This window comes from Fusarium vanettenii (genome assembly GCF_000151355.1).
Source record: "Fusarium vanettenii 77-13-4 chromosome 4 genomic scaffold NECHAsca_3_chr4_2_0, whole genome shotgun sequence".
In the NCBI taxonomy this organism is placed as follows: Eukaryota; Fungi; Ascomycota; class Sordariomycetes; order Hypocreales; family Nectriaceae; genus Fusarium; species Fusarium vanettenii.
Window position 1 is genome coordinate 584,593 of NW_003315879.1, and position 25,677 is coordinate 610,269.

The window sequence follows — 25,677 nt, forward strand, 5'->3', positions numbered from 1 at the left end:
TGCCTTTTTCTTTGGTAGCCAAAAAAAGACAAGACGACCTCTCGCGTCTCGTCTCAATCTTTTCTCCAACAACTCCCACAATCGATTGATAACACTCTTTCAAGATGGGTGTCGGACGTCGCATGAAGAAGCAGGGCCCGCCCCAACCCCTGTCGGAAGAGCACTTTGCAAAGCTCAAGCGCAAGGCCGGTCTGCCTGCCGATCCCGTCGTCGAGGCCCCCGAGAAGAAGAAGCGGAAAACCAGCAAGGCTGTCGAGCCCAAGAGCAATGGGGTCGCCAAGAAGGACTCTGCTAAGAAGGATGCTGTCAAGAAGAAGGGAGCCAAGGCTGTGAAGGCTGCGCCGCCCGCGCCCAAGGCGAATGGCAAGAGCAAGAAGAGCAAGGCCCCTGCGCCGGCATTGGAGGACCTTTCTGATGAGGAGATGGGTGATGAGTTTGACCTTGATGATCTGGAGGATGGATCTTCAGACGCTGGTGTTGGATTGAAGGACGACTTCCTCGCCTCTGGGTCTGACGACGACTCTGTGTTCGACTCAGAAGAGGAAGGCGGCGCTTCAAAGGCCATGTGGTCCGAGGATGAGGACGAGTCGGACGCCGAGGAGAAGCTCACAGCCGCCAACATTGAGGGTCTCTCAAGGAAACTGGACGCTCAAATGGCGGAGGAGGCTGCCGAGGCCGAGGCCGAGATGGCTGAGGACGCTCTGCAGACCAACATCCACGGCGACAAGCCTCACATTCTACAAGACGATGACGAGGACGAGGACGAGGACGAGCTCACAAAGACCAAAGCCCTTCTGGCGCCCGACCTGCAGCTCCTGCGAACGAGAATCACCGAAACTATCCGCGTCCTCGACGACTTTGCCAACCTGTCCGAGGACGGCCGCTCGAGAGTCGAGTACACGACACAGCTCATTAAGGATATCTGCGCATACTACGGTTACTCCGAGTACCTAGCTGAGAAGCTCTTCAACCTCTTTACACCCCGCGAGGCCTTTGCCTTTTTCGAGGCCAACGAGTCAGCTAGACCTGTCGTTATCCGCACAAACACCCTACGCACCCACCGCCGTGACCTCGCCCAGGCCCTCATCAACCGTGGCGTCACTTTGGAGCCTGTTGGCAAGTGGTCCAAGGTCGGTCTCCAGGTCTTTGAGAGCAACGTTCCCCTTGGTGCTACCCCTGAGTACCTCGCCGGTCACTACATCCTCCAAGCTGCTTCATCTTTCCTGCCCTGCATGGCTCTCGAGCCCCAGGAGAATGAGCGTGTACTGGATATGGCCGCTGCTCCCGGTGGAAAGACGACTTACATGGCTGCCATGATGAAGAACACCGGTGTCATCGTGGCCAACGATCCCAACAAGGCCCGAGCCAAGGGTCTCATCGGAAACATCCACCGTCTCGGCACGCGCAACGTTGTCGTCTCCAACTATGATGCCCGAGAGTTCCCCAAGCCCATGGGCGGCTTCGACCGTGTCCTGCTCGATGCCCCCTGTTCTGGTACCGGTGTTATTGCAAAGGATCCTAGTGTGAAGACCAACAAGACGGAGCGTGACTTTATGCAGCTGCCTCACATCCAGAAGCAGCTTGTCCTCGCCGCCATTGACTCTGTCAACCACGCCTCCAAGACTGGTGGTTACATCGTCTACTCTACCTGTTCCGTCACCGTTGAGGAGAACGAGCAGGTCGTCCAGTACGCCCTCTCTCGTCGTCCCAACGTCCGCCTCGTGGAGTCCGGCCTCCCCTTTGGAAAGGAGGGCTTCACGAGCTACATGGGCAAGAAGTTTGATCCTTCAATGCGCCACACACGCCGATACTATCCCCACACTTACAACGTCGACGGTTTCTTCGTCGCCAAGTTCCACAAGATTGGTCCTACACCTCTCAAGTCGTCTGCACCCCGCGACCGCTCCTCGGGCCCTGCGGACGAGGAGGAAGAGGTCATCGACAGGACGCCCATCCCCACCGACGACGACGAGGAGCCCAAGTCCAAGGCCAACGACGACTTTGGAGGCTGGGACGAGGACGAGGACAAGGAGTACATGGAGAAAGGCAAGAGGAACGCCATGCGCAGGAGAGGTCTGGATCCCAAGAGTATCAGCAAAAAGGCCAAGAAGCAAAGCAAAAAGTAGATATACCAAACCAACCGTTGGAGCGGGCGTTTATTTGTCCAAAAAAGGGGGTCTGGGTGTAAACTGTTTCTATATCTTAGAGTTGTGCTACTTTTCAATCTCATGGCTGGAATAATACAAGTGATGTCTTTTAAACGGTTGAATATTCTGCCCATCATTATCTATACTTGTGGTGAGAATAAGTCAAGTCTATATGATAGAAGTGGAAGATGGGCATAAAAGAGCAGACATCTCCGATTCTTCTGACCATTTCCATAATCATGCTATACATGAAGCTGTTTAACCTCGTTCACATATCCAGAAGGCGGACCGACGCAACCCAGTAAGAGAAACATATTTATCAACACAATTAAGTCATCATGCTCAATGCTTCTCATCGCAAGAGTGGATATCAGCTAAGCTCTGCAAAGCCTCATGCTATAAGAGACCCAAGACCAAGATAGTGAGCATCTCTGAGCATCTTATAAATGCTACTGTCTTGTCATTACTTATAGATCTTTTAACGGGCAAAACATTTGCTGTTAGGGACATTCAAGGTTAAACCTGCCTGGCCAGAGTGCTCAGGCTCAGGGGCCAAAGTCGATAATCTCAACCTCTATCCTCGCCTCCTGGGGTACGACATGGAGTTTTCATCAGATCAACCTCACCCCCATGGAATAGTTGATTTCTCACTAGGCATGCTGAAGCGGAGAGGCCTGGGTGGAATTCTGCCCCTCTGGTTCATACCAAACTTTTCCTACCGTCTCAGCCTCATCAATGCTGCCCCTGACGGACCTCGAATGGCCCAAACCAGCGGTGTACCAATCTTGACGAGACACAAGTATCACAGCTCTAGGTAGCTGCCGGTGGAAAAGCCGGGCTCATTAGTGGAGATGTTGTATATGACAGTGTCTTAAGGAAGAAGGCGGTCTGCGTTTCTAGACAACATTCAACTCAAGTCTCACTATATGGGCGAGACCATCAGAGGGTTAACCCCCTCGGTCCAGATTTAGTACTAATCACGCCTATGGAATTCCCTCCCCCTGGCACAAATATCAAGTAGTTTCTGTCTTTCATATCGAAACCACTCCTGATGGTCTCGGCCCCTGTAAAAAAAACACTCAAGTAGACGCCTACTTTCAAAGAACAACGGCCACGGAGCAAATATCCAGTCTATCCGGTGTCATCTCAGCTCGCAATGAGCTTCGAATGGAATCGGGGTAAGCATCATCGACTCTTTGGGTGACATGAGGTAGATATCATCCTGCCAATAAGTCCCGAGTTTGACAGCTCTTGTGGTCGAAACTTGACTACCCATCCCCAATGTCTTCACATATCCATCTCCACCAAAAGGATGGGTTACGTATCTTTAGCGGCATCAACACTATCCGTAGGGCCGGCCTCGGAACCCCCCCCAGCGTGGACATATAGGGGTCAAGGGCGGAATCTAAGTCAAAGTCAGCCTTTTAAGGATGAAGGGAATGTTTCAGTGGGCTCTGAGACAGTACGATCGCCCATCTCTAGGGAGGGACCCTTGTTTCGATCTAGACCCTTGAAATCGCCGAGGAAGATTATTCTATAGCCGCAGGAAGCGATAATACCAGTATCACTTTGTGAGATGGTGAAAGAGGTGGAGGACGGAGGTTCCAATCGCGGTGGTGGGTGGAGGTTATAATTGGCAATTGCGAGCGTTTTAATCATCGATTGGTTTCGTGGTCTAACGGCTATGACTGCGGATTCTGATTCCGCCAGCGAGGGTTCGACTCCCTCCGAGACCTTTCTTTTTAATGTCTGAGACAAAGTCGTAAACTGGCTTATAACAACCTTGGATGTCTTCTTTTTGTCTTGTCCATTGTAATCTTGGCTTCATGGCACTACCTAATGGCATACGTTGCTATCACCTCAAGTCAAAGCATCTGTACGGAGTACATCAGAACATCAAGCCAGTAAAAGAGGGACCACAACGCCAGCAAGACCAACCTCTTGGTTTTCACTGTTCCACTTGTTGTCTCGGTAACACTGAGAAGAGGGTGTTAGTCAGGGCGTGCCAGCCACCGAACTTTCACCTCGCACACCATGACGCCTCGTGGTACTCCTGACGCCTCTAAACAAATGAGAGTAAATTAAAGGAATGAACAAAAAGTAGGTACTGTAGGTAGGTAGGTATCCTGCAATTAAAACAAAGTCATCAAGTTCGTCTCGTCATTAGATCCCCCACTCCCAGATCGTAGGGGTTTTCCACATCCATCCCATCCCGTCCCGCCCACCGTTTTTTGTCTATCATGACAGCCGAACCGAACCAAAAGCCAGCCCAACCATCCTGAGTGATTCCCATAGAGTACATGGTCATATCGTCCATCAACAGCCCTTCCCTTCTTGGGGCGCTGGCATCAAAACATTAAATCCATCAAAATGACAAAGCAAAGCAAACAGAATCTCCGTTGCCGTGTCATCAACACACAAACAAACTCAGTCAAACCAAACCACCCAGGGTATCCAGCCATAATGCCTCCGTGACAACCGGTACTCGTTTCCGACATGTCTAACGTACTGTACTGTACTGTAGTGTACTGTGATGTGCTGTGTATCCACAAAGATCCGGCATGGTGATTGTGTGTGGTGTTACAAGTGTTGCTGAAACAGGAAATTCGGGAAAGAATGAAGGCCCGAGGGCTTGAACTCTCACATGGCCAAGTCGTCGAATTGAGAGACGAGTTCTCGGATCGTCCATCGCCAGGCTTCACGATCTCTCGTGCCTCGGCCGATCCATCTCTCACACTTCTTCCGCCACCGCTCTTCTTCTTCGCGCTGTCGTCTGATGAACTCGGGTCCAACATCAAACTCTTCACCCACGAGCCAGTCATCTTTGATGTCGCTGACACGGCCCTGGACACCCTCGTCATCGGCAGTGTTGTCTTCGAGATCGGGAATATCCTTAAAAACGTCCTCGTCGTCAAGGGCATCGAAACCGTCCATGGGGTCGCTGAGCTCGGAGCTTGGCTTTGTGGGCTGGTCAAGTTTGAGCCAGCACATGTTTTGGGGGTCAAAGACCATGCCACCGACGACCTGGACACCCTTGGTCGCGCTAATGTTGGTGATCAGCGCGGGCCGAGGTGTCGGCGCCTCCTTTTCGCGTGTGTTGCTTGCGACCTGAGTCGGCGTTTGTACCGGCGGGTCAAAGACATGCAGAGCATTCTCGTTACCTTCCCACCGGTATGTGTCCGCATTATAATACATCCCGTTCACCACTGTGGCTTGGTTAGCACTAGTTCCGAAAGGACTAGGTATCATCAACTTACTCTTCGACTCCTTTCCGCTATTCAGGTTCGAGATGAGATGGGGTTTTGTCTGCTGGTGTCTCTTGTGCTTCTTGGACCGGACAGTCGACTGAGGAAGAGAAGGGTTAAGATTGCTGGCCCTCGTATTGAGCTGGGTAGCACGTTGGGTGCCTAAAGGAGTCAACGAGCCGCTGCTAGGGACTCGTTGGGCCAGAGCAGTCTCCCTCGCGATCCTACTCGCAGCCGTGTCACGAGCAAAGTGAGGCGTAAAAGAAGGTCGCGGCGTCTGCGGTATTGAGGGAGATATCGTCGTGGTCCTGTCCGGAAGAACGTTGTGATAAAGCTTGTTTCGCATAGCAGCCTTAGGTCCAGATGTCGTAGGCTGCTTCAAGTATTTGGTCTCGGTCTCCCTGGAGGTGGGTAGATCGTCAAAGGCGTCCAGCTCATGCCCGTCGCCAAAGTTTTTCTTGTTCTTTGGCTTGCTCAGTCGCTCCCACGTATCAGCAGCGACTCGGTAACGGTGATTTGGACTGGGAGACCGCATCGTTGACCTAGATATTGTGCGAGAGTTGGGTCGAAGTTCAATCGAGTTGTCAGAGTCGTGACGACGGAAGCTACGCATGTTCTTTGATGAAGCGTGCTGTGACTGTGACTGGGAGGCTCCGGCAGGCAAGAATGGCATTTGAGACTTGCGAGTGGTTGCAGGGCTCTCCGAGGCACTCTGTCGTTGGCGTTCCACGGGTGTCTTGGGACGGACCCCAGACGATGGCCGGTTGCTCTCCGACCTCGATGGCGGCCGTTCATTGCGGAAGGTGGGTGGCTTAATCGACGAGTTCGAAGCCCTAATAGCTGGCAGGGAACGCTTTTGCTTAAGAAGCTGAGCACTGGTCGTAGTTGGCTCAGTTCGGAGCGAACTCGTCGATGTTCTGAGACCAAGCTCCCTTCTTCGAGGGGTCGGTGGCAAACCCTGGGGTGAAGTTGTTGTAGGTGTTGGAAGGCTGGCGACGGAAGATTGTGAAGAGTGGCCCAGCCTAGAATGGGAGTGACGGCTTCGTTGGGGGGCAGGACCACCACTCTCGTACACGGGCTCCAGAGCTGTCGAGTGTGCCCGCTCATGATGGTTCAGCCGAGGTATCCGAGTGTTGACAGGCTTGTTGGTGAATGTCAGAGACACTGCCGCCTTGGGCCGAGCGGGACTCGCAGGCCGCGTCTCCTTGACTCTAACATTCTTGTGGAGAGTGAGCTTGCTTGAGTCAAATACATCGCCATCACCAAGGTCCAGACCATCCAGGAAGTCAGGCCTATCAGCTTCAGCTGCAGACGCCTTCTTTGGAGGTACAATGGGTTCCTCGGAAATTCGCTGTGGAGACCGGCTCTTCCGGCGCTGCTGCAGCCTTTCCGTCCAGTTGACAGGTCCGGGGGGGAGGACCAGGCCATCGAAAGTCTCATCCTCGCTTTCAGCGGTGATCGAACTAGACACGCTGGGGCTAAGAGCCGATGCTGACGAGCTTCGGGCAGATCGTGCATCCCGTCGGGTCCCACCGTATCGAGTCCCGAGACTGCTTTCTCCCCAATCCAGATCCTCGGACTGGTTGAGGGGGGTTTTGGGGATATCTTTTCTTGTGGAGAGCTTGAGCTTTCCATCTGATGGGAGCTCGAGGTCCATTTCAAAATCGTCCTCGGCATCTGTGGGCTTTGTTTCCTTCTGGGGGGTAGGTGGTGTAATGAAGGAAACAGGTTTAGGTTGACGACTCTTGGAGACCCTAATAGTGTCTCCGCCGTCTCCGAAGAAGTCGTCATCCTCTTCGGCATCTTTAAACCTGTCCAGGTTTATGGCGGCGGACAAGTTGCTTGTGGCAGACTGGATAGACTCTCTCCGATCATCCTTGTCAAGGGCGGAGGCCATCCTGATGACGTTACCAGGGCTGGTCTGTGTAGAAGAGGAGCCGATGCTAACTTGCCGCAGGCTCTCAGGGAAGGCAGACTGGTCCAACTTCTTGATCTTGAATCCTTGAGATGGGTCGGGCAGCTCCATGTCGTTCTCCCAGTCATCCTGAATAATCTTTCGTATTTTTCTTCCACCCAGACGTTTGATAGTGCCGCCCATCAAGGCGGAGGATGGGACATTTGATGGTAGTGGGATGCCGGCATTTTGAGCAGCGGTGATGGCATCTCGGGTTGATTTCTCGTCGTCTCCAGGAATGTGGACGTGCTTCTCTTCCTCGCCCTCTAACTCAGATCGGAAAGAAAAGTGCGACGAGCCAGAGTCCCGACGTCTAGAAGAAGATGGTCGGGAGGGGACGTTTGTGGCGGTAGACGGGCTCCGGAAAGTCAAGTCGTCGCCGTCAACGACAAAGTCGTCATCGTCCCAGTCCTCGATGTCGGCCTCCACTGGTTGTCGGGGTTTAAGTCGTAGTGGTTCCATGGTAGCGAGTGTTGTATGTGTTTGGTGCGCAATCTATTGCAAAAGTCCAAGAAATAGCAGGAATCGCAGCTGAGAAGACTGTTGGGACGCGATGTCAATTGCGCACAGTCATTCTTGTCAACGGCGACAGTTCCCCGCATACAGCAGCATCTCCCCCAGGCGTGATAGTGGCGTGGACGATGAGGCTTCCAAAGTTGAGTTTGAGCAATAGAGAAAAATCGAAAAAGTGTGGGAAGCTATTTTCTCGGTTCCGCAGTTGAGGGGGCTGGTTCTCTGCGGTGCGTCTCGGCGGTGATAAAGAAGCTCGGTGTGCGGAGAAGCGACTGTAGATGATTTGTTTGCTTGCGGGCGGGCGATACGGGCCTCAGAACGCACCGTCGCAGTGCGGTCTCGTGGAAAAGAACGGCCACAGACGAAGGACAAGGGAAAGCAAGACGGGCAAAAGAGTTTCGCGAAACAGGGGGATTGGTTTTGATAGCTGAGGATTTTTTCGATGGTCGTGAGGGTGACGTGCGAGACAGATGTGAAGGTCAGGAATGTGGTCGCTCGGCGTGCTCAAAGGTCGGTGGATGGTGGGTTGTGTTGTAAAGAGAAAGGCTGGGGGGTCGCAGTGGGCGTGGCTGGAGGACCCAGGTTCCCGCTAACTCATAAGGGACGTGCCTTCCCACGATGGGGTTACGTCCACTGAGGCCACCGGATTCTGGGCGCTGAGGTCACTAAAGATGGCAACAGGTTCTGACCCATCCAGGTTGGTCACTGCGCTACCCAGGGCTACAGGGGACGCTACACCAAACTGGGCTCCCCGGAGGGAAAGAAAAAATTGAAAATTCGGAGGCAGCACGTGATCAGTTCTCGCGGAAACAAAGAGAGTCTTCTTCCAACGCTCAGGTGGCTTGTTTCAGGGGACTTGTCCGATTGGTCCCCGAGTCAAAATACCGCGCCGTCTCGTCTCTCACGCGTCATGGTCGCGACAAGGAACGAGCCCAAGCCCATGCCCAAGCAAGCCAGCCAAGCCAAGCTTGATGGGACAACGCTCAGGTTGCGAGCCGGACGTCAGGTCAGCTCCTGTTAAGCGGGGACTCGGGGAGGCTGGATCATCAGCTTTCTAGGCTTTGTGCCTCCATTCTTTGTTCCTGGACTATCCTAACCGAGGAACCCGGGGGCGCTCATTATTAGCTGACTTGCGGTCTTCTCTTTGTCCCATCACTGGAAAAACTCTGCCTTGGTCATCTCCAGAATAGATTAACTACCCTCCCTTCTGGAAGAAATGTGGTCGCATTGTTCATGCGACTGTCATGCCGGCACTCAACTCCACCAGGACGCGGGCACGATCTCGAGGCCAGTTGCCAGGTCCTCCCTAGACCAGGACCAGGCCCAGGCCTCTAGGGGTCTTGGGAGGGCAGCCTCTTGATCCAGATCAGCTTATCCGGGGGCCAAGGTCCCCTATTCCCCACCGCGAATCTTTCACTTGGACCTACACGGGGATGGGCTCTCTCCAGCGGCGGGAGGTGCCTGGAGTGGGCAGCCATGTGGCCCGGAGATGCCCTGGACTAAAGACGGCCTGCAGGCTGCAGCCGCCCGCTCTACCTGCCTACATACAGACAGCTGCGCAGGCCAATAATGCAAGATCCCTAGACACAGCTGCCTAGCAGTGTTGATCCTTTCAAGATCGAATCACCTTCATTTAAGAACGACGCCTCTTGTCATCAAACTCGCCGCTTGATTCTGTCAGCAGAAACAGAATCAGCAACAAGAACAATTTGTCTTCATTCCCACCAGCAATTGCCCCTCTCCCTCGCCCTCGCTCGCTCAACTCCCCTGTCTGAATCTTGCGCCCGGGCGCTCGCCTCATATCCTAGACTCTGCGGATCAGCCGAAGGTCCAAGCACCACCAACAACAACAGATCATCACCAACTAGCAGCAGGCGTTCACGATCGAGTTTGCTAACACCTATCCTCACGCCCCCCTCCCTCTTTGTCTCTCCCGTCTGTTTGCTCTGGGTGGCCACAGATCCGAGAGCTACGACATCCAGAAACATCATTCCTCAAACAAGCCCAGGTTCCCACGCGCCCATCTCGTCGGCCCGTGTCTCGCTCACCTCTAAGACACAGCAAGGGCTCAAACGGCTTCCGTCTTTCCGCCCGAGATCATTCCCGCTACGCCGTCATCTGTCATCATTCCACCCTGCTCAATCTAAACCCTTCGTATCATCCAAATCACGAGAATCCTTCTGGCCCAAGTGACATCAGCACTGATCAGTCCCTCCCCCACTCATGGCGCAGACTCGCATCCTCAGATTCGCTCGCAGCGATGACAAGTCCGCCTTTGTCCTCGTCCAGGTCACCCCAAAGGGCTCAAAGCCGTTGGATCTCAAGCTGGTGGGCACTGAGGGGGAGGCGCCATATGTCGCATCATGCAAGTCATTCCATTCCCCTCCATTGCATCGCAATCTACAACCCTGGTCCGCAATTTCCAGCACTGACGTAAACTGACTTCTTGTTAGTGAAACACGATAGGGTTGTGTCTCTCCGTGTGAAGAATTGTCCAGCTTCAGAGGACGAATGGCAGAGCATCCTCGAGGCCTTGTTTCAGCAGGAGCCGGTTCCGGACATCCAGGCCACAGCCACAGTTCAGAATGACAAGAACATCTCAATCACCATTCGAAAAGAGATACAGGGCATCACTGTGGGTCTATGATGCCATCTCTGAAACTCGAATGAGGCACTAACCAGTCTAGCAACGCCTTGGCGCAGTCACCCTCAACTATGATCCGGATGAGGCCATCGAGCTGTTTGAATGGTGCGGTGCAGCCGTTGAGAGCTCCGCCGCCAGTAAGCAAGCCGTGGCTGACTTGACAGTCAAATCGGCCGATTCGGAGGCTGCCGTAACTCAGCTTCAGTCCCAGCTGGAGGAACTGCTCCGAGCCAAGGATGAGGATGAGACAGCCTTGCTAAGGAAGTTCAGAGACCTGTTAAACGAGAAGAAGGTCAAGATCCGTGAGCAGCAACAGGTCTTGGCATCGACGACTTTCAACGCCAGTATGCCGGGTCAATCACAACGAGCTGAGTCTGTTGAGGTGAAGGTCGAGGAATCAGAAGTCAAGCAACCAAAGAAACCCGTTCGTAAAGCAGGCAAGTCAAGGGCATCAAAACGAAAGGCTCCGGCTTCAAAGCCGGTAGAAGAGTCGGAAGAAGAGGATGTCCAACCGATGGAGGTCGACATCAAGCAAGAACCCGAGGACACTGATCCCGGAAACACAACGGAAGCAACTGCATCGGTTTCTGGTGACGATGAAGATGACGACGCCGGAGTGCTTTCCAGCTCCTCTCAGCAGAGGGCTGTTTCGGAATCAGCTGCTCCTCAAGAGGAAGCTCCAACACAAGTCTCACAGCCTCCGCCACGAAGGGAACTTCCTTTTGCACTCAGAAAGAAATCTGCCAAGCCTGCTCCCCCACCTGCAGGAAGTGATACAGATTCTGATGACGAATTATGAGTTATGAGTTATGAGAGGTACAAAGCCTTGCATAGATATGTCTCTCAAGTAGTCATTGTATAAATCAACTTTACGCGGACTCAGTGTCCACTTATAGCAATCGACTGCTATTTCTATCATGACACATTACAACGTGAATCTCCAGCAACTTAGGATCGATCGTTCTCATCAAACTTGTTCTTCCAGAATCCGCGGAAGTGCTTTTGGCTTCCCAGTCTGGAGATCTCGGCAATCTCCTCAGGTGTCAACTTGAACTTGGGAAGCCTGGACAGGTAGCCCTCGAGTCTCTCCACCTTGTTGCTCGTTGTGAGCGCAATGATGTCTTGATCGATCACCCATCGGAGACCAATCTCAGACTCTGTGACATCATACTTCTTGGCCAATTCAGTGTAAAGACTGTCGACGGGACCACCCTTGGCTGTGACGAGAGGGGTAAGGGGACCGTAGGAGGACACAGCAATGCCGTGCTTCTTGTGGAAGGCAACGAGATCACCGTGCTGGAGATAAGGGTGGTACTCGATCTGGTTGATGGCGGGCTTGACCTTGGCCGTCTTGAGGATGGCCTCGAGGTGCACCTGCAGGAAGTTGGACACGCCGATGGACTTGACACGACCAGACGCCTGGAGCTGCTCGAGCTCAGCCCAGCGCTTCTGCAGGTCCTCGTCGGTCTCGGCGAACCAGGGGCCGTGGATGAGATACAAATCGACGTACTCAAGGCCGAGCTTCTTAAGGGAGACGTCAAACGAGTCAATGGCGGAACCCTTCTTCTCGGCGGGGATCTTGGTGGTGACATAGAGCTGCTCCCTGGGAACGCCACCCGCCTTGATGGCCTGGCCAAGCTCCTCCTCGTTGCCGTAAACTAGAAATGATCAGTAGTGTTCAATATTAACCTGGAATTGGACTGACCTTCGGCACCGTCGAGATGGCGATAGCCGACCCCAATGGCCTTGGTGGTGATGTCAATCACATGAGCATCGAGGCCGCTGTTGGGGTCGTTCTTGTACTGAGCAGTTCCCAGACCAAAAGCAAGCTACAACGTGTAAGCTGGTGCTGTTCCGCAGATGGAATCAAGTTCCTGAGTTGTGTGTCCGGAATAGTGACTCTTGGAGGATAAACGTACAACCGGGATCTCATTGCCGTCATTGAGCTTGTAGTGGGGGATATCCAGTGGAGCGCCCATCTTGAATGATTCTCTTCTCACAGGGTGAATAGTCGTTTAGAAAAGTACTTGGTTCTGATCCAGCAGGAGGTGTTTAGTAGAGTTTCAATTGAGGTTCAAGAGTTGCAGCCGCAAGCGGGAAGCTGCGTCGTTTAAGAAGTCTCCCCTCCCTCCCCCACCAACGCATTAACACGGCAGCGATATCCACGGGAATGGCGATCGAGAGTGGGACAATGCCGTGATCTTCGGCCGAGCGACCTCGGCGGACAAGCTAGAAAAGCAACCAGGGCATGTACTTGCGGGGTCTTTGCACATTTGCTGTCGAAATGGCGCCCTGTGCTGTAAGGCGTGAGATGGATGCGTCACGTCTTTCTTGCAGGGACTAGTCCTCCAATTGTTGCAGTAACTGAACAAGGAGTATGACGATGACGATAGATGTAGCATGTGTTGATACAATTGAAACTAATGCCTACCTCGAGTTGCTACTTCTTCCCCATTCTTGTGTCATGAGCAATTGCCTGATGGTAACCCGGAAATAACTATCCGGATAGGATGTAGGGCGAGATCGGAAAACATCATAGATGCAGTAGTATTAGAAATCAATATTAGAGACGGCATATCGGACCGGCAGACATTGCCTCAGCGTCAATGTCAATGCGTCCTACCATATATATAGATATAACTATCAGTGGCATTGGCATTGGCGTTGGCGTTGGCGTTGCTTTTATAGCACCAAGTTCACCCGGCATTGATAGGCTAACAGCACATTCACCAACACCGATCAAGTGACCGGCGATAATTCCGTCCATCTCATAACCCGTCGATTTCCCCCGTACCTCGCATGCAAGTCGTCGGCATCACCAATTCCGACGTAGAAACGCGGCCCGGTTCCGTCTTACATGCGTCCGAGCAGCCGGGGGTTAATCGGAGCTGACAATGTGGGGGGGAGCCCGAAGCCCCGGAGATGTGATGTCAGTGGGCGACGGTAAGCGTACCTCGAGTCGCCACACCTTTTTTGTCAGCGAAACACCATAGGTCGGCGGCAGATGCTACCGTTAGCAGGCATCCATTGTCACTATTGCCGCTCTCGTAAATAATTCCAAATCAAATTCCAAATCAATATTCGACCTGCGCGGTATAAATCCCTCCATTGATGCTCTGTCGCAACGCCCTCCGCAGAGTTACCCCTCGGTCACCTTTGCAGAGAATCAACAAGATGGCAGCCCATCTCTCCAACGGTGCGGCGACGCCCAATTCGAATTACCCCGGCGCATCCCTCGAGGATCTTCCCAAGTCATGGCACTTTACCGAATCGCTACCCGCCGATGCCGTCTTCCCTACGCCCGCCGATTCGCACAAGACCCCACGAGATCAGATAACACCCCGACAAGTCCAAAAAGCCATCTTCACATGGGTGCGCCCAGCTGAGCAGAAGGACCCCGAGCTTCTTGCCGTTAGTCCAGCTGCGTTGCGAGATCTGGGTATCAAGGCTGGGGAGGAAAAGACGGAAGACTTCAGACAATTGGTTGCCGGCAATAAGCTCTACGGCTGGGATGAAGAAAAGCTTGAGGGAGGATATCCGTGGGCTCAATGCTATGGTGGTTTCCAGTTTGGACAATGGGCTGGTCAACTCGGCGATGGCAGAGCTATCTCCCTCTTCGAGACAACCAATCCAGCCTCTGGTGAGCGGTACGAGCTTCAGCTCAAGGGCGCCGGTCTGACACCCTACTCCCGCTTCGCCGATGGAAAAGCCGTTCTCCGATCGAGTATCCGGGAGTTTGTCGTTTCAGAGGCACTCAATGCGCTCAAGATTCCCACCACTAGAGCATTGTCGCTTACCCTGTTGCCAGACTCCAAGGTCCTTCGGGAGAGGGTTGAACCGGGAGCTATTGTGCTGCGGTTCGCCCAGTCTTGGTTGCGTCTGGGCAACTTTGATATCCTCCGTGCCAGGGGAGACCGCGACTTGATCAGAAAGCTGTCTACGTATATTGCTGAAGACGTCTTTGGTGGTTGGGATGAACTACCTGCTCGATTGGAGAACCCAGACGAGCCGAAGACTTCGCCGCCGCCGAAGCGTGGAGTTGCAAAAGATACCATTGAAGGACCTGAAGACGGTGAGGAAAACCGGTTCACGAGGCTTTATCGAGAAGTTGTCAGACGCAATGCAACAACAGTGGCCAACTGGCAAGCATACGGGTTCATGAATGGAGTGCTGGTAAGTTATCAGATTATGAATCTGAAGTAAGACTGCTTACTGACAGCATGAAGAACACAGACAATACCTCCATCTATGGACTCTCGATAGACTTTGGTCCGTTTGCCTTTATGGACAACTTTGATCCGACATACACACCAAATCACGATGACTACGCCCTGCGATACAGCTACAGAAACCAGCCCACCATCATCTGGTGGAATCTCGTCCGCTTCGGCGAGGCAATTGGCGAGATGATGGGAATGGGGGCCAAGGTGGACGACCCAACCTTTGTTGAAAAGGGTGTTACAGAAGGGGAGGAGGCAGCAGTTGTAGCCAGGGCCGAGAAGCTCATCACACAGGCCGGCGAGGAGTTCAAGATTGTCTTCCTTAATGAGTACAAGAGACTCATGACTGCCCGGCTTGGTCTAAAGACACACAAAGACTCTGACTTTGACGTGCTCTTCAGCGAAGCCTTGGATACCCTGGAAGCCTTGGAACTGGACTTTCACCATTTCTTCCGTCGCCTCAGCAACCTCAAGCTGCAAGATCTGGCCACCGAAGAGGGTCGAAAGGAGAAGGCATCCACTTTCTTCCACAAGGAAGGCCCGCCGACGACTGGCACAGAAGATGGGGCCAGGGAGCGCATTGCAAAATGGCTGGCCAGCTGGCGAGAACGTATTGTCGAAGACTGGAAGGATGAGGGCGACAACGTGCCAGAAGAGAAGGACAACGAGAGGATCAAGGCCATGAAGAAGGTCAACCCCAACTTTGTCCCTCGCGGCTGGATCCTCGACGAGGTTATCAAGCGCGTCGAAAAGGACGGTGAGAGGGATGTACTCGACCGCATCATGCAAATGGCTCTTCACCCATTCGAAGACGCCTGGGATGGACAGACCTTCGAGGGGCAGACATTCCAAGGCGACAAGGACGAGGAGACTCGGTGGATTGCCGACCCTCCCAAGACTGAGAGAGCCATCCAATGTAGCTGTAGCTCATAGATATAGACAACAGCGTACAGCCTTTCGAATCATCTCCAAGGTCACGTCTACAACTATTCAAATTGGTTCAAACTGGTGGTATGTAACGACCGGCGGTAAGAGGCAGCGGTCATGGAGATTGGTTACTCTCCCATGCTTCCATAAACGGCGTGATATTTCTCTTGAGCACAAGATAGAGGAAGACTCGACTGATGCAACAGTTCTGCAGAAGCAGTCCTGTTGCGCAAGCTCACCTACAATAAAATGTGCCCGTGTACAATTTGTTTGGTGAAGAAGAAAGAAAAATTCCAAAATAGCGGCCGAAGATGGAGACAATGAGGTGATGGGTTCTGCCTTATGGCCTCAGGCATCAGATATTTGGTGCTGACCAATGAGCATCTACGTAAATTAATCGCGGACTAGCGCCACTAAATCCATCACCCGAACAGCAGTTCCCTTCGAGAGACGTCAACGACTGAGCACATATTCGCCGCAACGGCCTGCAACGTTCATCTCCTTCACCCCGTCAAGGCGACACGATGCTCCGACATACCATAGCTCGTTCGGCTTGGCGGACCAGCCGGCGGGCGGCCAATGTCTCGCGAGCCTTCGCGACGACAAGCCAGCGTCCAGCCGAGGTGGAGCTGACGATTGGTGAGCATCTTTGTGTCCCGAGCCATTGACCGTCCGAGGATAGCTAACAGTGCTGGTAGATGGAAAGAAGGTCTCGATTGAAGGTACGCTTGGATGTATGGCCGGCGTTGGGGTCTTGTTCTGACGAAATTGTAGCCGGTTCGGCCCTTATCCAGGCCTGCGAGAAGGCGGGTGTGACAGTCCCGAGGTAAGTTGACACAGCAATGACGACTTGAGTGGCCTGGCTGACATTGTCTAGATACTGCTACCATGAGTACGATCCCTCCGAGCGTTCGTCCGACCGATATAGAGCTGACAATGCTTCAGGAAGCTTATGATTGCCGGCAACTGCCGAATGTGCCTGGTGGAGGTTGAGAGGGCCCCGAAGCCCGTCGCCTCTTGTGCCTGGCCCGTACAACCCGGAATGGTCGTCAAGACCAACTCTCCTCTTACCCACAAGGCCCGCGAGGGTGTCATGGAGTTCCTGCTCGCCAACCACCCCCTCGACTGCCCCATCTGTGATCAGGGTGGTGAGTGCGATCTCCAGGACCAGTCCATGCGTTACGGAGCCGACCGAGGCCGATTCCACGAGATTGGCGGCAAGCGAGCCGTCGAAGACAAGAACATTGGCCCCCTGATCAAGACGTCCATGAACCGATGCATTCACTGCACCCGATGTGTCCGTTTCGCCAACGATATCGCCGGAGCTCCGGAGCTTGGCTCCACCGGCCGTGGTAACGACCTCCAGATTGGCACCTACCTTGAGAAGAACCTGGACTCTGAGATGTCCGGCAACGTTATCGACCTCTGCCCCGTTGGTGCCCTCACCTCCAAGCCCTACGCCTTCCGAGCTCGTCCCTGGGAGCTGAAGCACACCGAGTCGATCGACGTCCTTGACGGCCTTGGGTCCAACATCCGAGTTGACTCCCGTGGTCTCGAGGTTATGCGTATCCTCCCCCGATTGAACGACGACGTGAACGAGGAGTGGATTAACGACAAGACTCGATTCGCCTGTGACGGTCTCAAGACTCAGCGTCTGACCATGCCTTTGGTCCGCCGTGAGGGTCGCTTCGAGGCCGCCGACTGGGAGGAGGCTCTGTCCGAGGTTGCCCGAGCCTGGCAGATTAAGAACCCCCAGGGCAACGAGTTCAAGGTTATTGCTGGTGCTCTTACTGAGGTCGAGTCTCTTGTTGTTGCCAAGGATATGGCCAACAAGCTCGGCTCCGAGAACCTCGCCCTGGATACCCCCACTGGCAGCCAGCCCATTGCCCACGGTGTCGACGTCCGATCCAACTTCCTCTTCAACTCCCAGATCTGGGGTATCGAGGAGGCTGATGCCATCCTGATTGTTGGCAGCAACCCCCGACATGAGGCTGCTGTCCTCAACGCCCGTATCCGAAAGCAGTGGCTCCGATCCGACCTTGAGATTGGTGTTGTTGGTGAGACCTGGGACTCCACCTTTGAGTTTGAGCACTTGGGCAACGACCACGCTGCTCTCAAGCAGGCTCTTGCCGGACCCTTCGGGGCCAAGCTCAAGGCTGCCAAGCGACCCATGATCATCGTGGGCTCTGGTGTTACTGACCACGCTGATGCCAAGGCTTACTACGAGACCGTCGGCGCCTTTGTTGAGAAGTACGCTGACAACTTCCGAACTGAGGAGTGGCAGGGTTACAACGTTCTCCAGCGTGAGGCCTCGCGTGCCGGTGCTTTCGAGGTTGGCTTCACTACCCCCTCTGCCGAGGTTGCCGAGACCAAGCCCAAGTTTGTCTGGCTCCTGGGTGCCGATGAGGTCAACGAGGCCGACATCCCCAAGGATGCTTTCGTTGTCTACCAGGGCCACCACGGTGACAAGGGCGCTCAGATCGCCGATATCATCCTCCCCGGTGCTGCCTACACTGAGAAGGCTGGTACTTACATCAACACCGAGGGCCGAGTCCAGATGACCCGTGCTGCCACCTCTCTGCCTGGCGCTGCCCGAACTGACTGGAAGATCCTCCGAGCTGTCAGCGAGTTCCTGGGTGCTCCCCTTCCCTACGATGACGTCGCCATGGTTCGGGACCGCATGGTTGAGATCAGCCCTGCCCTGGCCGCCTACGATGTCGTTGAGCCCGTCGCTCTCCCTGCTCTGAGCAAGGTTCAACTTGTGGACCAGAACAAGGGTGCCGCTGCTAGCGGTTCTCCTCTCAAGAAGGTTATCGACAACTTCTATTTCACAGATGTTATCTCACGAAGGTATGATACATGTCTCTGCTCGACTAGCAAAACCCCCCTGCTGACTCTTTTACCTAGCTCGCCAACAATGGCACGCTGCTCGGCAGCCAAGGCTACGGGTGACCCCCGGACAAACTTTATGGCTCCCGGAATGGAGGAGGATAGGCCCATGGGTCAGGTCGAGTATGGGGCATAAGGGGGCGGAAGCTGTAAAAGAATAGAAAGATTTTTTGCTGTTTTTGCGTCTCGGAAGTTAGTAACTAGTGTTTGTACATATAGGACGTCGGGCTTGAGGGCAGAGAGAGGTAAATGAGTTGAGATTACCTGTTTCCCTCGCCGCGACGTAGAAGGTTCAAGACACATTTTCTATGTTACTTCTTCCTCTTCCGGTTGGGATTTGGCAGAAACATGTCCTGGTACTTTTTCTTCGTAGGCGTGATGTTGGGCGACGTCTTCACATTGACGTCCCCTGCCTTTGTAGGTGTAGTATCCTTTGGAAGCCCAGACTTGTGAGTCGATTCCTACTCGGCCGCACGCGCCTGGCTTTCTCTTGCCTGCTCGGCCTTTATCTCTGCCTTGAGCTCTTCACGTCGCTTGGCAAGGTCGGCCTCTCGCGTCTCTGCCAACTCTGCCGCGAAACCCGCAAAGTCGAGGAGCTGTATGGCTTGGCGCTCGCGTATCGGCCGGTTCTGGTTCATGAATTGGGGCTTGGGGATGCTCTTGATCTCGACGTCGGCACCGGGGAGTGGCTTAGCCTCCATGTTGGCGATCATGTCGTGGAGAATCCCAGGGCGAGGAGCATCTGGAGTTACTTGACCCGTCCTTTGCCCATGGGCCTCGAGACGACGGCCCTCTTGCTTGATGCGCTCACGCTCACGAACGCAGAGGTCGAGAAAGTTGTCGCGGTTAGCCGCAACGTGAGCATCCATAGCCTGGAGCTTCCTCTGCAAGCCATCGTGCTTTGTGGCGTCGGCGGGGTCGACAAAGGTCTCGGACTCGGGGATGGGGGCAAAGAGCCCCGCGGTGAAGTTGCCCAGGTTCGGGATGATGGGGTGACCCTTTGGATCTGGGACGTCGTCGAGCTCCGAGGCGCTAGGATCGGGGCGCTGAGGCTGAGCAGCCATTGTTTGCTTCGCTTTTGTTTCTGGTGGGATCGGTCGGATGGGAGGGTGTAGACCCCGCGTTATGGTCGAGGTTGCTCGGCGCGACCAAGCGCTGTGTAGCGTTGCAGTTTGTGCATGTGATGGTGTAGGACTGGTGATGTGGGAGTTGAGAGGTACCTGCATAAGCTCTTTGAAGTGATGAGGCTGAGCAAGTCCAGGCAGGTCTTTAGGTAAGGACATATATACTGCAATAAACCAATGGATTAGTGCCTGCGGGCACAGAAGTGGGCGCTGCACTATGGATGGTATAACAGCTAAGTAGCCCTCTTGGCTTAAGTTTTTGAATGTTCAACTTTTTGACAGATCAAGATACATGTTCGAATCCGCCGTTATTTTTTGTCTTTTGCATTGCGTCATGTTCTCTCTATCGCCTTGCAAGCCCTGCATCGCCTCTATTCCAAGAGAGATGCTCGAATCTCTGACTTAACCCGGAGCCTTTCTTCTATATTAACCCCATTCGAGCATCAACGGCGCCACCATTCACCGACCGCATTGACAATTAGATGTAGGTACTTGACAGAAAGCAGGTATACATGTTCCAATCATGCTGGTTCCAAGCTTCTCTTGCCAATTAGGGGGTTAGAAACCTCGATATCCAAGATCTGAGGAGGCATCAAGCACCTATCCTCTGTATCGACTTCAGTCCGCTCTTCAAGGGCCGGAGCCTGGTAGACTCGCAGGTTGGCCACGACTTGGTAGGACTTTCCGGACGTATTCCCTCGCAAGCCTCAGAGCTGCCCTCACCAAATCCTCTAACCGTCGGTCCTTGCGCTTCCTCATCCATAGTAATACGATGGCCAAGATGACGAAATCTGCAGACAGATGCTTCACCACTAGCCAAGCGAACCACTTGGCCCACGCCGGGAAGCTGCGCTGCTTCTTTGCTCGCCACTCCCGGCCCGTCGTTATCTGCTCCCGTAGCGCGGCCACCTCGGCTGACATGGTCGTTAGGGCTCGTTCCACCCTTCGTTGCCACCGGCCTCCACGTTGACTGCCTTCTTGTCCTTCTTCCATCTCGTCCTCGAGGTCGAGCTGCCGCTGCGATCGCAATTCCGCCTCGTCGTATTCGCTCATTGGGCTAATCATCTTCATGGGGCCTTCGGCTTCGCTCGGGGGGTCGGCATAGTGTTGTTGGGATGCGCCGCCTGATCGGTTCGCTCTCGGTGATGACATGGACGAGCTCGGGCTGTTGTGTTTGATTTGATTCCAGACGAATTCGAGCTCCGCGACGAGTTCCTTGGCGTCTCTGGAAGGGTGTCAGTGAATTCGGCTCTTCTGCAGGTCGTGCCGAAGGGGTCTCTTACGGTGTCGTCGCATAGCGATGCATCGTATCTATCAAGGCCTCGACATATCTCCTCTTAGACTCTGTCCGGCTCAGGCCCTTCTGTAGATTCCACGCATCCCACTTGTCCTTCTCGCGCTGCAGGTCGTCAGGAGCCATCCCTGAGGCAGCATTCGGGCGCTCCATAACGCCGTCCACGTCGCCCTCCATAGCTTGCTTGTAGAGTCCATAGAGCCGTAGCCGATCGTTCGGTGGCGGCCGTGACGCGCCCGTCTTGGGTATCTTCTTTACTGTGTTGAGGGCGTGCACAAACACGCGATCTGTAGCCATCACGTCAGCCATCGCGAACCATCAACCTCGGCGCCATCGGTGCCCCGGATTTCGGAGAGGCAAAAAAGCAACCCCAGGAATTAGCACAGCAATGACGTACCCACTGAATCCGCCATCTTCTTTATAGAAGGCGGCTCACAGCTCGCCAACTGCGACCTTGTGAAAGCGTGACAAGGTGTCGAGGGCCGAGGTCTGGATATCCTTTATCGGGGTCTGAGCCGTCCGGACCGCGGCTTGCTGGCCGAGATAAAGCAATGGAACCCCACTGACGCCAAATAAAGTCGCGGGTGGCCAGGGGAAGTAGTAGTGGCGTGGATTCAGGAACGAGGGGAGATATTAACAGCTTTGAAAAAAGATAAATACAGAATTAAAAAGAGAAACAAGCAATGAGGCGAAAGAGTAACCTAATACGCCGGATCCTATGACTCCATTGGGAAAAAAAGAAGAAGAGGGCCCTTTTTTTGGAGGAGGAGAAGGGGTAAAGGGGGACCAGGCTAATGCTTGACGGGTGATCAGAAGCGAGCGATGATGATGCTGGATCTGAATTGCGGAGGCCGTTTATCGGCAAATGGACTGGACTTTGACCTCGGCGCGGGCACCTCAGGCTCACGACTCGCGACGGACGGAGCCTGTGGACGGGACTCGGGGATGCGGTTACAAGGGCCGTCCCCACTGAAGCGCGTGAGCTTCTAGGGGGGTTCCAAGAGACGTCAATCAATCAACGGGCAGCCCCAGACGGATGGGATCTGGGGCAATTGAACTTGACTGGATCCATTCATCGCGCCGCCTGTGAGATGGATGGATGTCGTCGGGGTCGGGGTTGTTCACCCATGGCAGTGTTTTGCAGTTTGGGCCGAGACACGTGAAAGGTAGGGCGAGGTAGCATTGATGAACATGCTCAACTTGCGCTAGCTGGATTACTTTTTGCATTAATCATGGCTTATTTGATATTAAACCCAATGCTGCTTGGATGAGTTCATTCCATCTTGTCATGCGGAGGTGATGGTTGACTTCATGTAGTAGATCCGATCTCTTGTCGCCAACTCACACTTGTTGAGCACTCTCAGTCAAGACATGGAACCCAAGGAAAATATGAGACACGAGAACGAGTATGATAATTAATTCTCCTCTAAATATATTTAATAAATTATAATAAAAATATATAAAAAATCTCCTTATTATTTTACAATTTTATTGTATTCCTTATTAATTAATAACTTATATTTATAAGGAGTTAGGTAAGTCTCTTCAAACTGTCGCGTCTCTTTTATTTCTTTTCCCGCGTACCACTGTACCTAAGGTGGGTAATCTTGTTGTTTCCACCGGGAGTTATGGACTTGATGATAAACGACTTCTACCTACCCTCTTGCACTCAAAAACGCCTGCTTCTTGTCCCCAAGCAGCTTCATCAGCTTCCGGTTCTCCAACGCCGCGCTCGCCGCCTTCGCACCCGCTTCCGTCTTCTTCAACGCAGTTCCAACGCCCAACAGCTTGTTTGTCTCCCCCCAGCCGTCCAAATAGACACCTATCGCGTATAGAGGAAGCCCTAGGTTCTTATCCTTCTTGTTACATGGCATGTCCTCATACCGAATTTTGACACCCTTGACGACGAGAATCTGGGCAAGGCGCTCCTTTGGCGTGGGCTCCTTCGGTGGTCTTGCTTCGCCTTCGGCAGGTTGATCGACTTGAATCTTGGGTGCAGAGGCGTCTGCCCTCTCTACCTTTATGATCTGGTCTTTGATAGTACGGCTCCAGAGTGCCTTGAGCCAGGCCGCAGCGTTTGTCCGCCCTTGCACGGGGTCTGCTCGTATAATTGCTCCGACATATGCTTCGAAAATATCTCCTTGAATCTTGATGACATCCCTGTCTCTCGGCTTCGTGCGCATCAACTGCTCCATGGTCCCCATATCGGCCGGGAGCTGAGTTCTCTTGTGAAATTCATACTGTCGGTAGTATTCTGCCAATGTGACGTTGCGCACAAGCTGCTCGCGAAGTTGAGACAGACGTCCCACTGTGAGGTGATTCTCAAAGGTTTGCATGACAAGGTCTGTGGAGATGGTCTCGAGGGCAGCGTCACCGAACCACTCGAGGATTTCATAGTTGGGTCCATATCCAATTCCGGGGTGTCTGAAAACTGCCGTCTCGAGCTCTGACTTTGCTATGGGTGGTAGAGGTGGGAGCTCTTTCGGAATGTCCGAAGAAGTCCAGGGTGTGATGCCCGCGATGATTGAACCGACTGTGTTGACTGTGTTGGGTGTAAGATGCGGGCGCTTTCGAAGCCCTTCATCCTCGAGGGTTTCTGAGTTCCGTCGTTTACTCATTTGGCCGTGAACAACAGTGAAGATTAAATAAATATGAAGTATACACAGCTTCGAGAGGGTCTAAAAATTGTACGACGTTGTGTTTTCATGGAGGTTGAATAAACTGAATCTTTGAGGTGAAGGCAGGAGGACCCTTGGATCCCGCGAAGCCCCACCAGAGGTTTCTTCAGCCAATCAGTACCCCTCGTTCCACTTCGGCTCAGATGCTTCTCAACGTCAATTCGACTTCGAAAAAAGTTGACTGGAACACATTTCATGTCATCCACGCCAAGATGAGTATCCCACGAGCGCGGATATTGGATTTGATCAAGGTAAGAAGCCCAATTCTGGCTCTGTAACACTGTTGCTGACTTTCCCCAGGCGCAATGCCAGGTCTTCGCGACCACCTTCAACCCTGAGGGTGTTCGCATGGGCAACAAGGTCCTCCGACAGCGACTCAAGGGCCCGGCCGTGGCCGCCTACTACCCTCGAAAGACAGCTACGATCAAGGACCTGAAGCGCGAGTTCGGCCCGACCCTGGCGACCTGGGATGAGGCGGAGGAGGATCGATTCGAGTACATCGACGAGTAAGCGCGGACACGAACATATTTGCCGAGGATGAGGTATACTGACGGTTGGATTCTAGACTCAAGCTCCGTGGAAAGAGTGCGCCCAAGAAGAAGAGGGGACCCCCAGGTACGAGCAGCAATGCACACGATGGAGACCAATGGCTAACGAATCTTCAGCTCCCACCGGCAAGAAGCGATAAACTGAACGAAACCCACCATGACGCCTCCGATGTCGATGATGGTGGCCCAGAAGGATCCTCCCGCACGCCGCAAGAGCCGAATGTTTGGATATATGCACGACTCCTTGCGCGCAGCAGAGGGGAGGACGGGGCCGGGAAAGTCTTGATGTTTCCCTTGTGGTTTTTCATCCAAGTATGTAAAACTATTTGTACCATTAACCAAAATACATCTGCATATGACCTAAATGCCAAAACTTTGCGACATCATTGATATGTGTGCGGGCAAATTCGTGACGGAAAGACTACCATGCTCCTGGATGAGCCATCTGCCAGAGGTTCCTGGGGCTGAGTTGGCCCTCTCCCTGATCTGTGGACTGGATTTCATCTGCGATTGTAATACTGGAAAGCATCAATGCCTACTTAGGTAGGAATACTTCCCAAGGGGCCTAATCTTGGCTACCTATGATGCCCTGAATCCGTCCATGTAAGCTGCATCAAGCGCCCCTCAACATAGACCTCTTCTGCCCCAAGGCTCCTACCAAGTATCTTGTCACTTGTGCGCTTTCGATCCATGATAGATCTATATCTAATCTCTAGTGGCAGGAACTCCAGCTCAACGCTTGTCGAGCTCCGCCCGTGATCAATGTTTCGCTTGACGTCGCCTCGCATCACAAGCTACGTGCCTCCCTATCTAGGCAACCAGGAGTCGACATTTGAGTTCTACGCGTTTAAAGCGCCGACACCTTATTCATTTAGAAGGTCATTCGGGGCCTCCTCTACAAATTCAGTCGGGCCGTCTTGGTGTTTTTGCCCGTTTTATGAAAATGCCCACCAAGCTACAGTGCAAACCCCCTGAGGACCGTCCGTGACTGCCAGCTGCAATCGACATCTTACACTGGCAGGAGCGACCACGTTCGTGGCAATGACTGTCGGCTGCTGCCACTTGCCGCGCCTACGCTCCTTCCCTTCGTCTTTCCTCCGCCTTGGCCCTGCTCAAATACTTGGTCAGTGAATAACCGTCCTCTTCTCCACCGTCTTCTCCTCTTCTCTTCGACTCTCCCCATTCACTTTTCTCTTCTCTTCACTCCCACAACCCTTCTTGGCCACGGCGTTCTGCACATTCACTCTCGTTCTTCTTTCTCCGTCACTCCTTTCTTCGTCTTCACAATCTCGGCCGCTATCATTTTACTACACTTCGATTTCTGCCTCTGCTGCATCGGCTCTCGACGCCTCAACCGAGTCCTGCAGCCTCATGTCATCCCCAAAACCTTCCTTGTCCCCACCACAGGCGACCTCTCGCATGCCTCCTGGTGTCGTGCATGCGGGTGACTCAGTGTCTCCCTCCGTCTCTGCCAGCGTACGTCTTACCTCGGTT

At 53.5% G+C, this 25,677-nt stretch overlaps 10 protein-coding genes across 10 annotated transcripts; 5 read left to right on the forward strand and 5 right to left on the reverse strand.

Annotated features, from left to right (window-relative positions):
* Window positions 1-104: 104 nt before the first annotated feature.
* On the forward strand, window positions 105-2,126 carry NECHADRAFT_38896 (S-adenosylmethionine-dependent methyltransferase superfamily domain-containing protein; the record flags this gene model as incomplete). Its single annotated transcript, XM_003051523.1, has 1 exon — window positions 105-2,126. The coding sequence occupies one exon, from the start codon at window positions 105-107 to the stop codon at window positions 2,124-2,126; it is 2,022 nt and encodes a 673-aa protein (XP_003051569.1).
* Window positions 2,127-4,787: 2,661 nt separating this feature from the next.
* Window positions 4,788-7,490, reverse strand: NECHADRAFT_37789 (uncharacterized protein; the record flags this gene model as incomplete). The annotated part of the gene is made up of 1 exon (XM_003051973.1): window positions 4,788-7,490. The coding sequence occupies one exon, from the start codon at window positions 7,488-7,490 to the stop codon at window positions 4,788-4,790; it is 2,703 nt and encodes a 900-aa protein (XP_003052019.1).
* A 2,592-nt stretch (window positions 7,491-10,082) lies between these two features.
* On the forward strand, window positions 10,083-11,302 carry NECHADRAFT_78775 (uncharacterized protein; the record flags this gene model as incomplete). The annotated part of the gene is made up of 3 exons (XM_003051524.1): window positions 10,083-10,270; window positions 10,326-10,494; window positions 10,547-11,302. The coding sequence occupies 3 exons, from the start codon at window positions 10,083-10,085 to the stop codon at window positions 11,300-11,302; spliced, it is 1,113 nt and encodes a 370-aa protein (XP_003051570.1).
* Window positions 11,303-11,314: 12 nt separating this feature from the next.
* Window positions 11,315-12,605, reverse strand: NECHADRAFT_68132 (uncharacterized protein). The gene is made up of 3 exons (XM_003051974.1): window positions 12,423-12,605; window positions 12,209-12,332; window positions 11,315-12,161 (listed from the first exon to the last, which is right to left on the reverse strand). The coding sequence occupies exons 1-3, from the start codon at window positions 12,480-12,482 to the stop codon at window positions 11,452-11,454; spliced, it is 894 nt and encodes a 297-aa protein (XP_003052020.1). The 5' UTR covers window positions 12,483-12,605; the 3' UTR covers window positions 11,315-11,451.
* A 1,072-nt stretch (window positions 12,606-13,677) lies between these two features.
* On the forward strand, window positions 13,678-15,693 carry NECHADRAFT_68134 (uncharacterized protein; the record flags this gene model as incomplete). Its single annotated transcript, XM_003051525.1, has 2 exons — window positions 13,678-14,676; window positions 14,730-15,693. The coding sequence occupies 2 exons, from the start codon at window positions 13,678-13,680 to the stop codon at window positions 15,654-15,656; spliced, it is 1,926 nt and encodes a 641-aa protein (XP_003051571.1). The 3' UTR covers window positions 15,657-15,693.
* Window positions 15,694-16,117: 424 nt separating this feature from the next.
* NECHADRAFT_68136 (uncharacterized protein) lies at window positions 16,118-18,864 on the forward strand. The gene is made up of 6 exons (XM_003051526.1): window positions 16,118-16,289; window positions 16,349-16,372; window positions 16,425-16,476; window positions 16,528-16,542; window positions 16,596-18,500; window positions 18,558-18,864. The coding sequence occupies exons 1-6, from the start codon at window positions 16,175-16,177 to the stop codon at window positions 18,673-18,675; spliced, it is 2,229 nt and encodes a 742-aa protein (XP_003051572.1). The 5' UTR covers window positions 16,118-16,174; the 3' UTR covers window positions 18,676-18,864.
* A 136-nt stretch (window positions 18,865-19,000) lies between these two features.
* Window positions 19,001-19,603, reverse strand: NECHADRAFT_78779 (uncharacterized protein; the record flags this gene model as incomplete). Its single annotated transcript, XM_003051975.1, has 1 exon — window positions 19,001-19,603. The coding sequence occupies one exon, from the start codon at window positions 19,601-19,603 to the stop codon at window positions 19,001-19,003; it is 603 nt and encodes a 200-aa protein (XP_003052021.1).
* A 690-nt stretch (window positions 19,604-20,293) lies between these two features.
* NECHADRAFT_92531 (uncharacterized protein) lies at window positions 20,294-21,370 on the reverse strand (the record flags this gene model as incomplete). The annotated part of the gene is made up of 3 exons (XM_003051976.1): window positions 20,294-20,888; window positions 20,947-21,244; window positions 21,355-21,370. The coding sequence occupies 3 exons, from the start codon at window positions 21,368-21,370 to the stop codon at window positions 20,294-20,296; spliced, it is 909 nt and encodes a 302-aa protein (XP_003052022.1).
* A 1,242-nt stretch (window positions 21,371-22,612) lies between these two features.
* NECHADRAFT_78781 (uncharacterized protein) lies at window positions 22,613-23,575 on the reverse strand (the record flags this gene model as incomplete). Its single annotated transcript, XM_003051977.1, has 1 exon — window positions 22,613-23,575. One exon carries the CDS (start codon window positions 23,573-23,575, stop codon window positions 22,613-22,615), a length of 963 nt encoding a protein of 320 aa, XP_003052023.1.
* A 272-nt stretch (window positions 23,576-23,847) lies between these two features.
* On the forward strand, window positions 23,848-24,323 carry NECHADRAFT_78782 (mitochondrial 37S ribosomal protein RSM27; the record flags this gene model as incomplete). Its single annotated transcript, XM_003051527.1, has 4 exons — window positions 23,848-23,886; window positions 23,936-24,141; window positions 24,201-24,250; window positions 24,301-24,323. 4 exons carry the CDS (start codon window positions 23,848-23,850, stop codon window positions 24,321-24,323), a joined length of 318 nt encoding a protein of 105 aa, XP_003051573.1.
* Window positions 24,324-25,677: the final 1,354 nt, after the last annotated feature.

What these genes read in the sequence shown, in the direction of transcription:
- NECHADRAFT_68132 (XM_003051974.1), bottom strand. Translation starts at nt 12,482, where the DNA reads ATGGGCGCTCCACTGGATATCCCCCACTACAAGCTCAATGACGGCAAT. An exon ending in ACGGCAATGAGATCCCGGTT is followed by an intron (nt 12,333 to 12,422) that starts GTACGTTTATCC and finishes TACACGTTGTAG; the next exon opens with CTTGCTTTTGGTCTGGGAAC. An exon ending in CCATCTCGACGGTGCCGAAG is followed by an intron (nt 12,162 to 12,208) that starts GTCAGTCCAATT and finishes GATCATTTCTAG; the next exon opens with TTTACGGCAACGAGGAGGAG.
- NECHADRAFT_68136 (XM_003051526.1), top strand. Translation starts at nt 16,175, where the DNA reads ATGCTCCGACATACCATAGCTCGTTCGGCTTGGCGGACCAGCCGGCGG. An exon ending in CGAGGTGGAGCTGACGATTG is followed by an intron (nt 16,290 to 16,348) that starts GTGAGCATCTTT and finishes CAGTGCTGGTAG; the next exon opens with ATGGAAAGAAGGTCTCGATT. An exon ending in AAAGAAGGTCTCGATTGAAG is followed by an intron (nt 16,373 to 16,424) that starts GTACGCTTGGAT and finishes ACGAAATTGTAG; the next exon opens with CCGGTTCGGCCCTTATCCAG.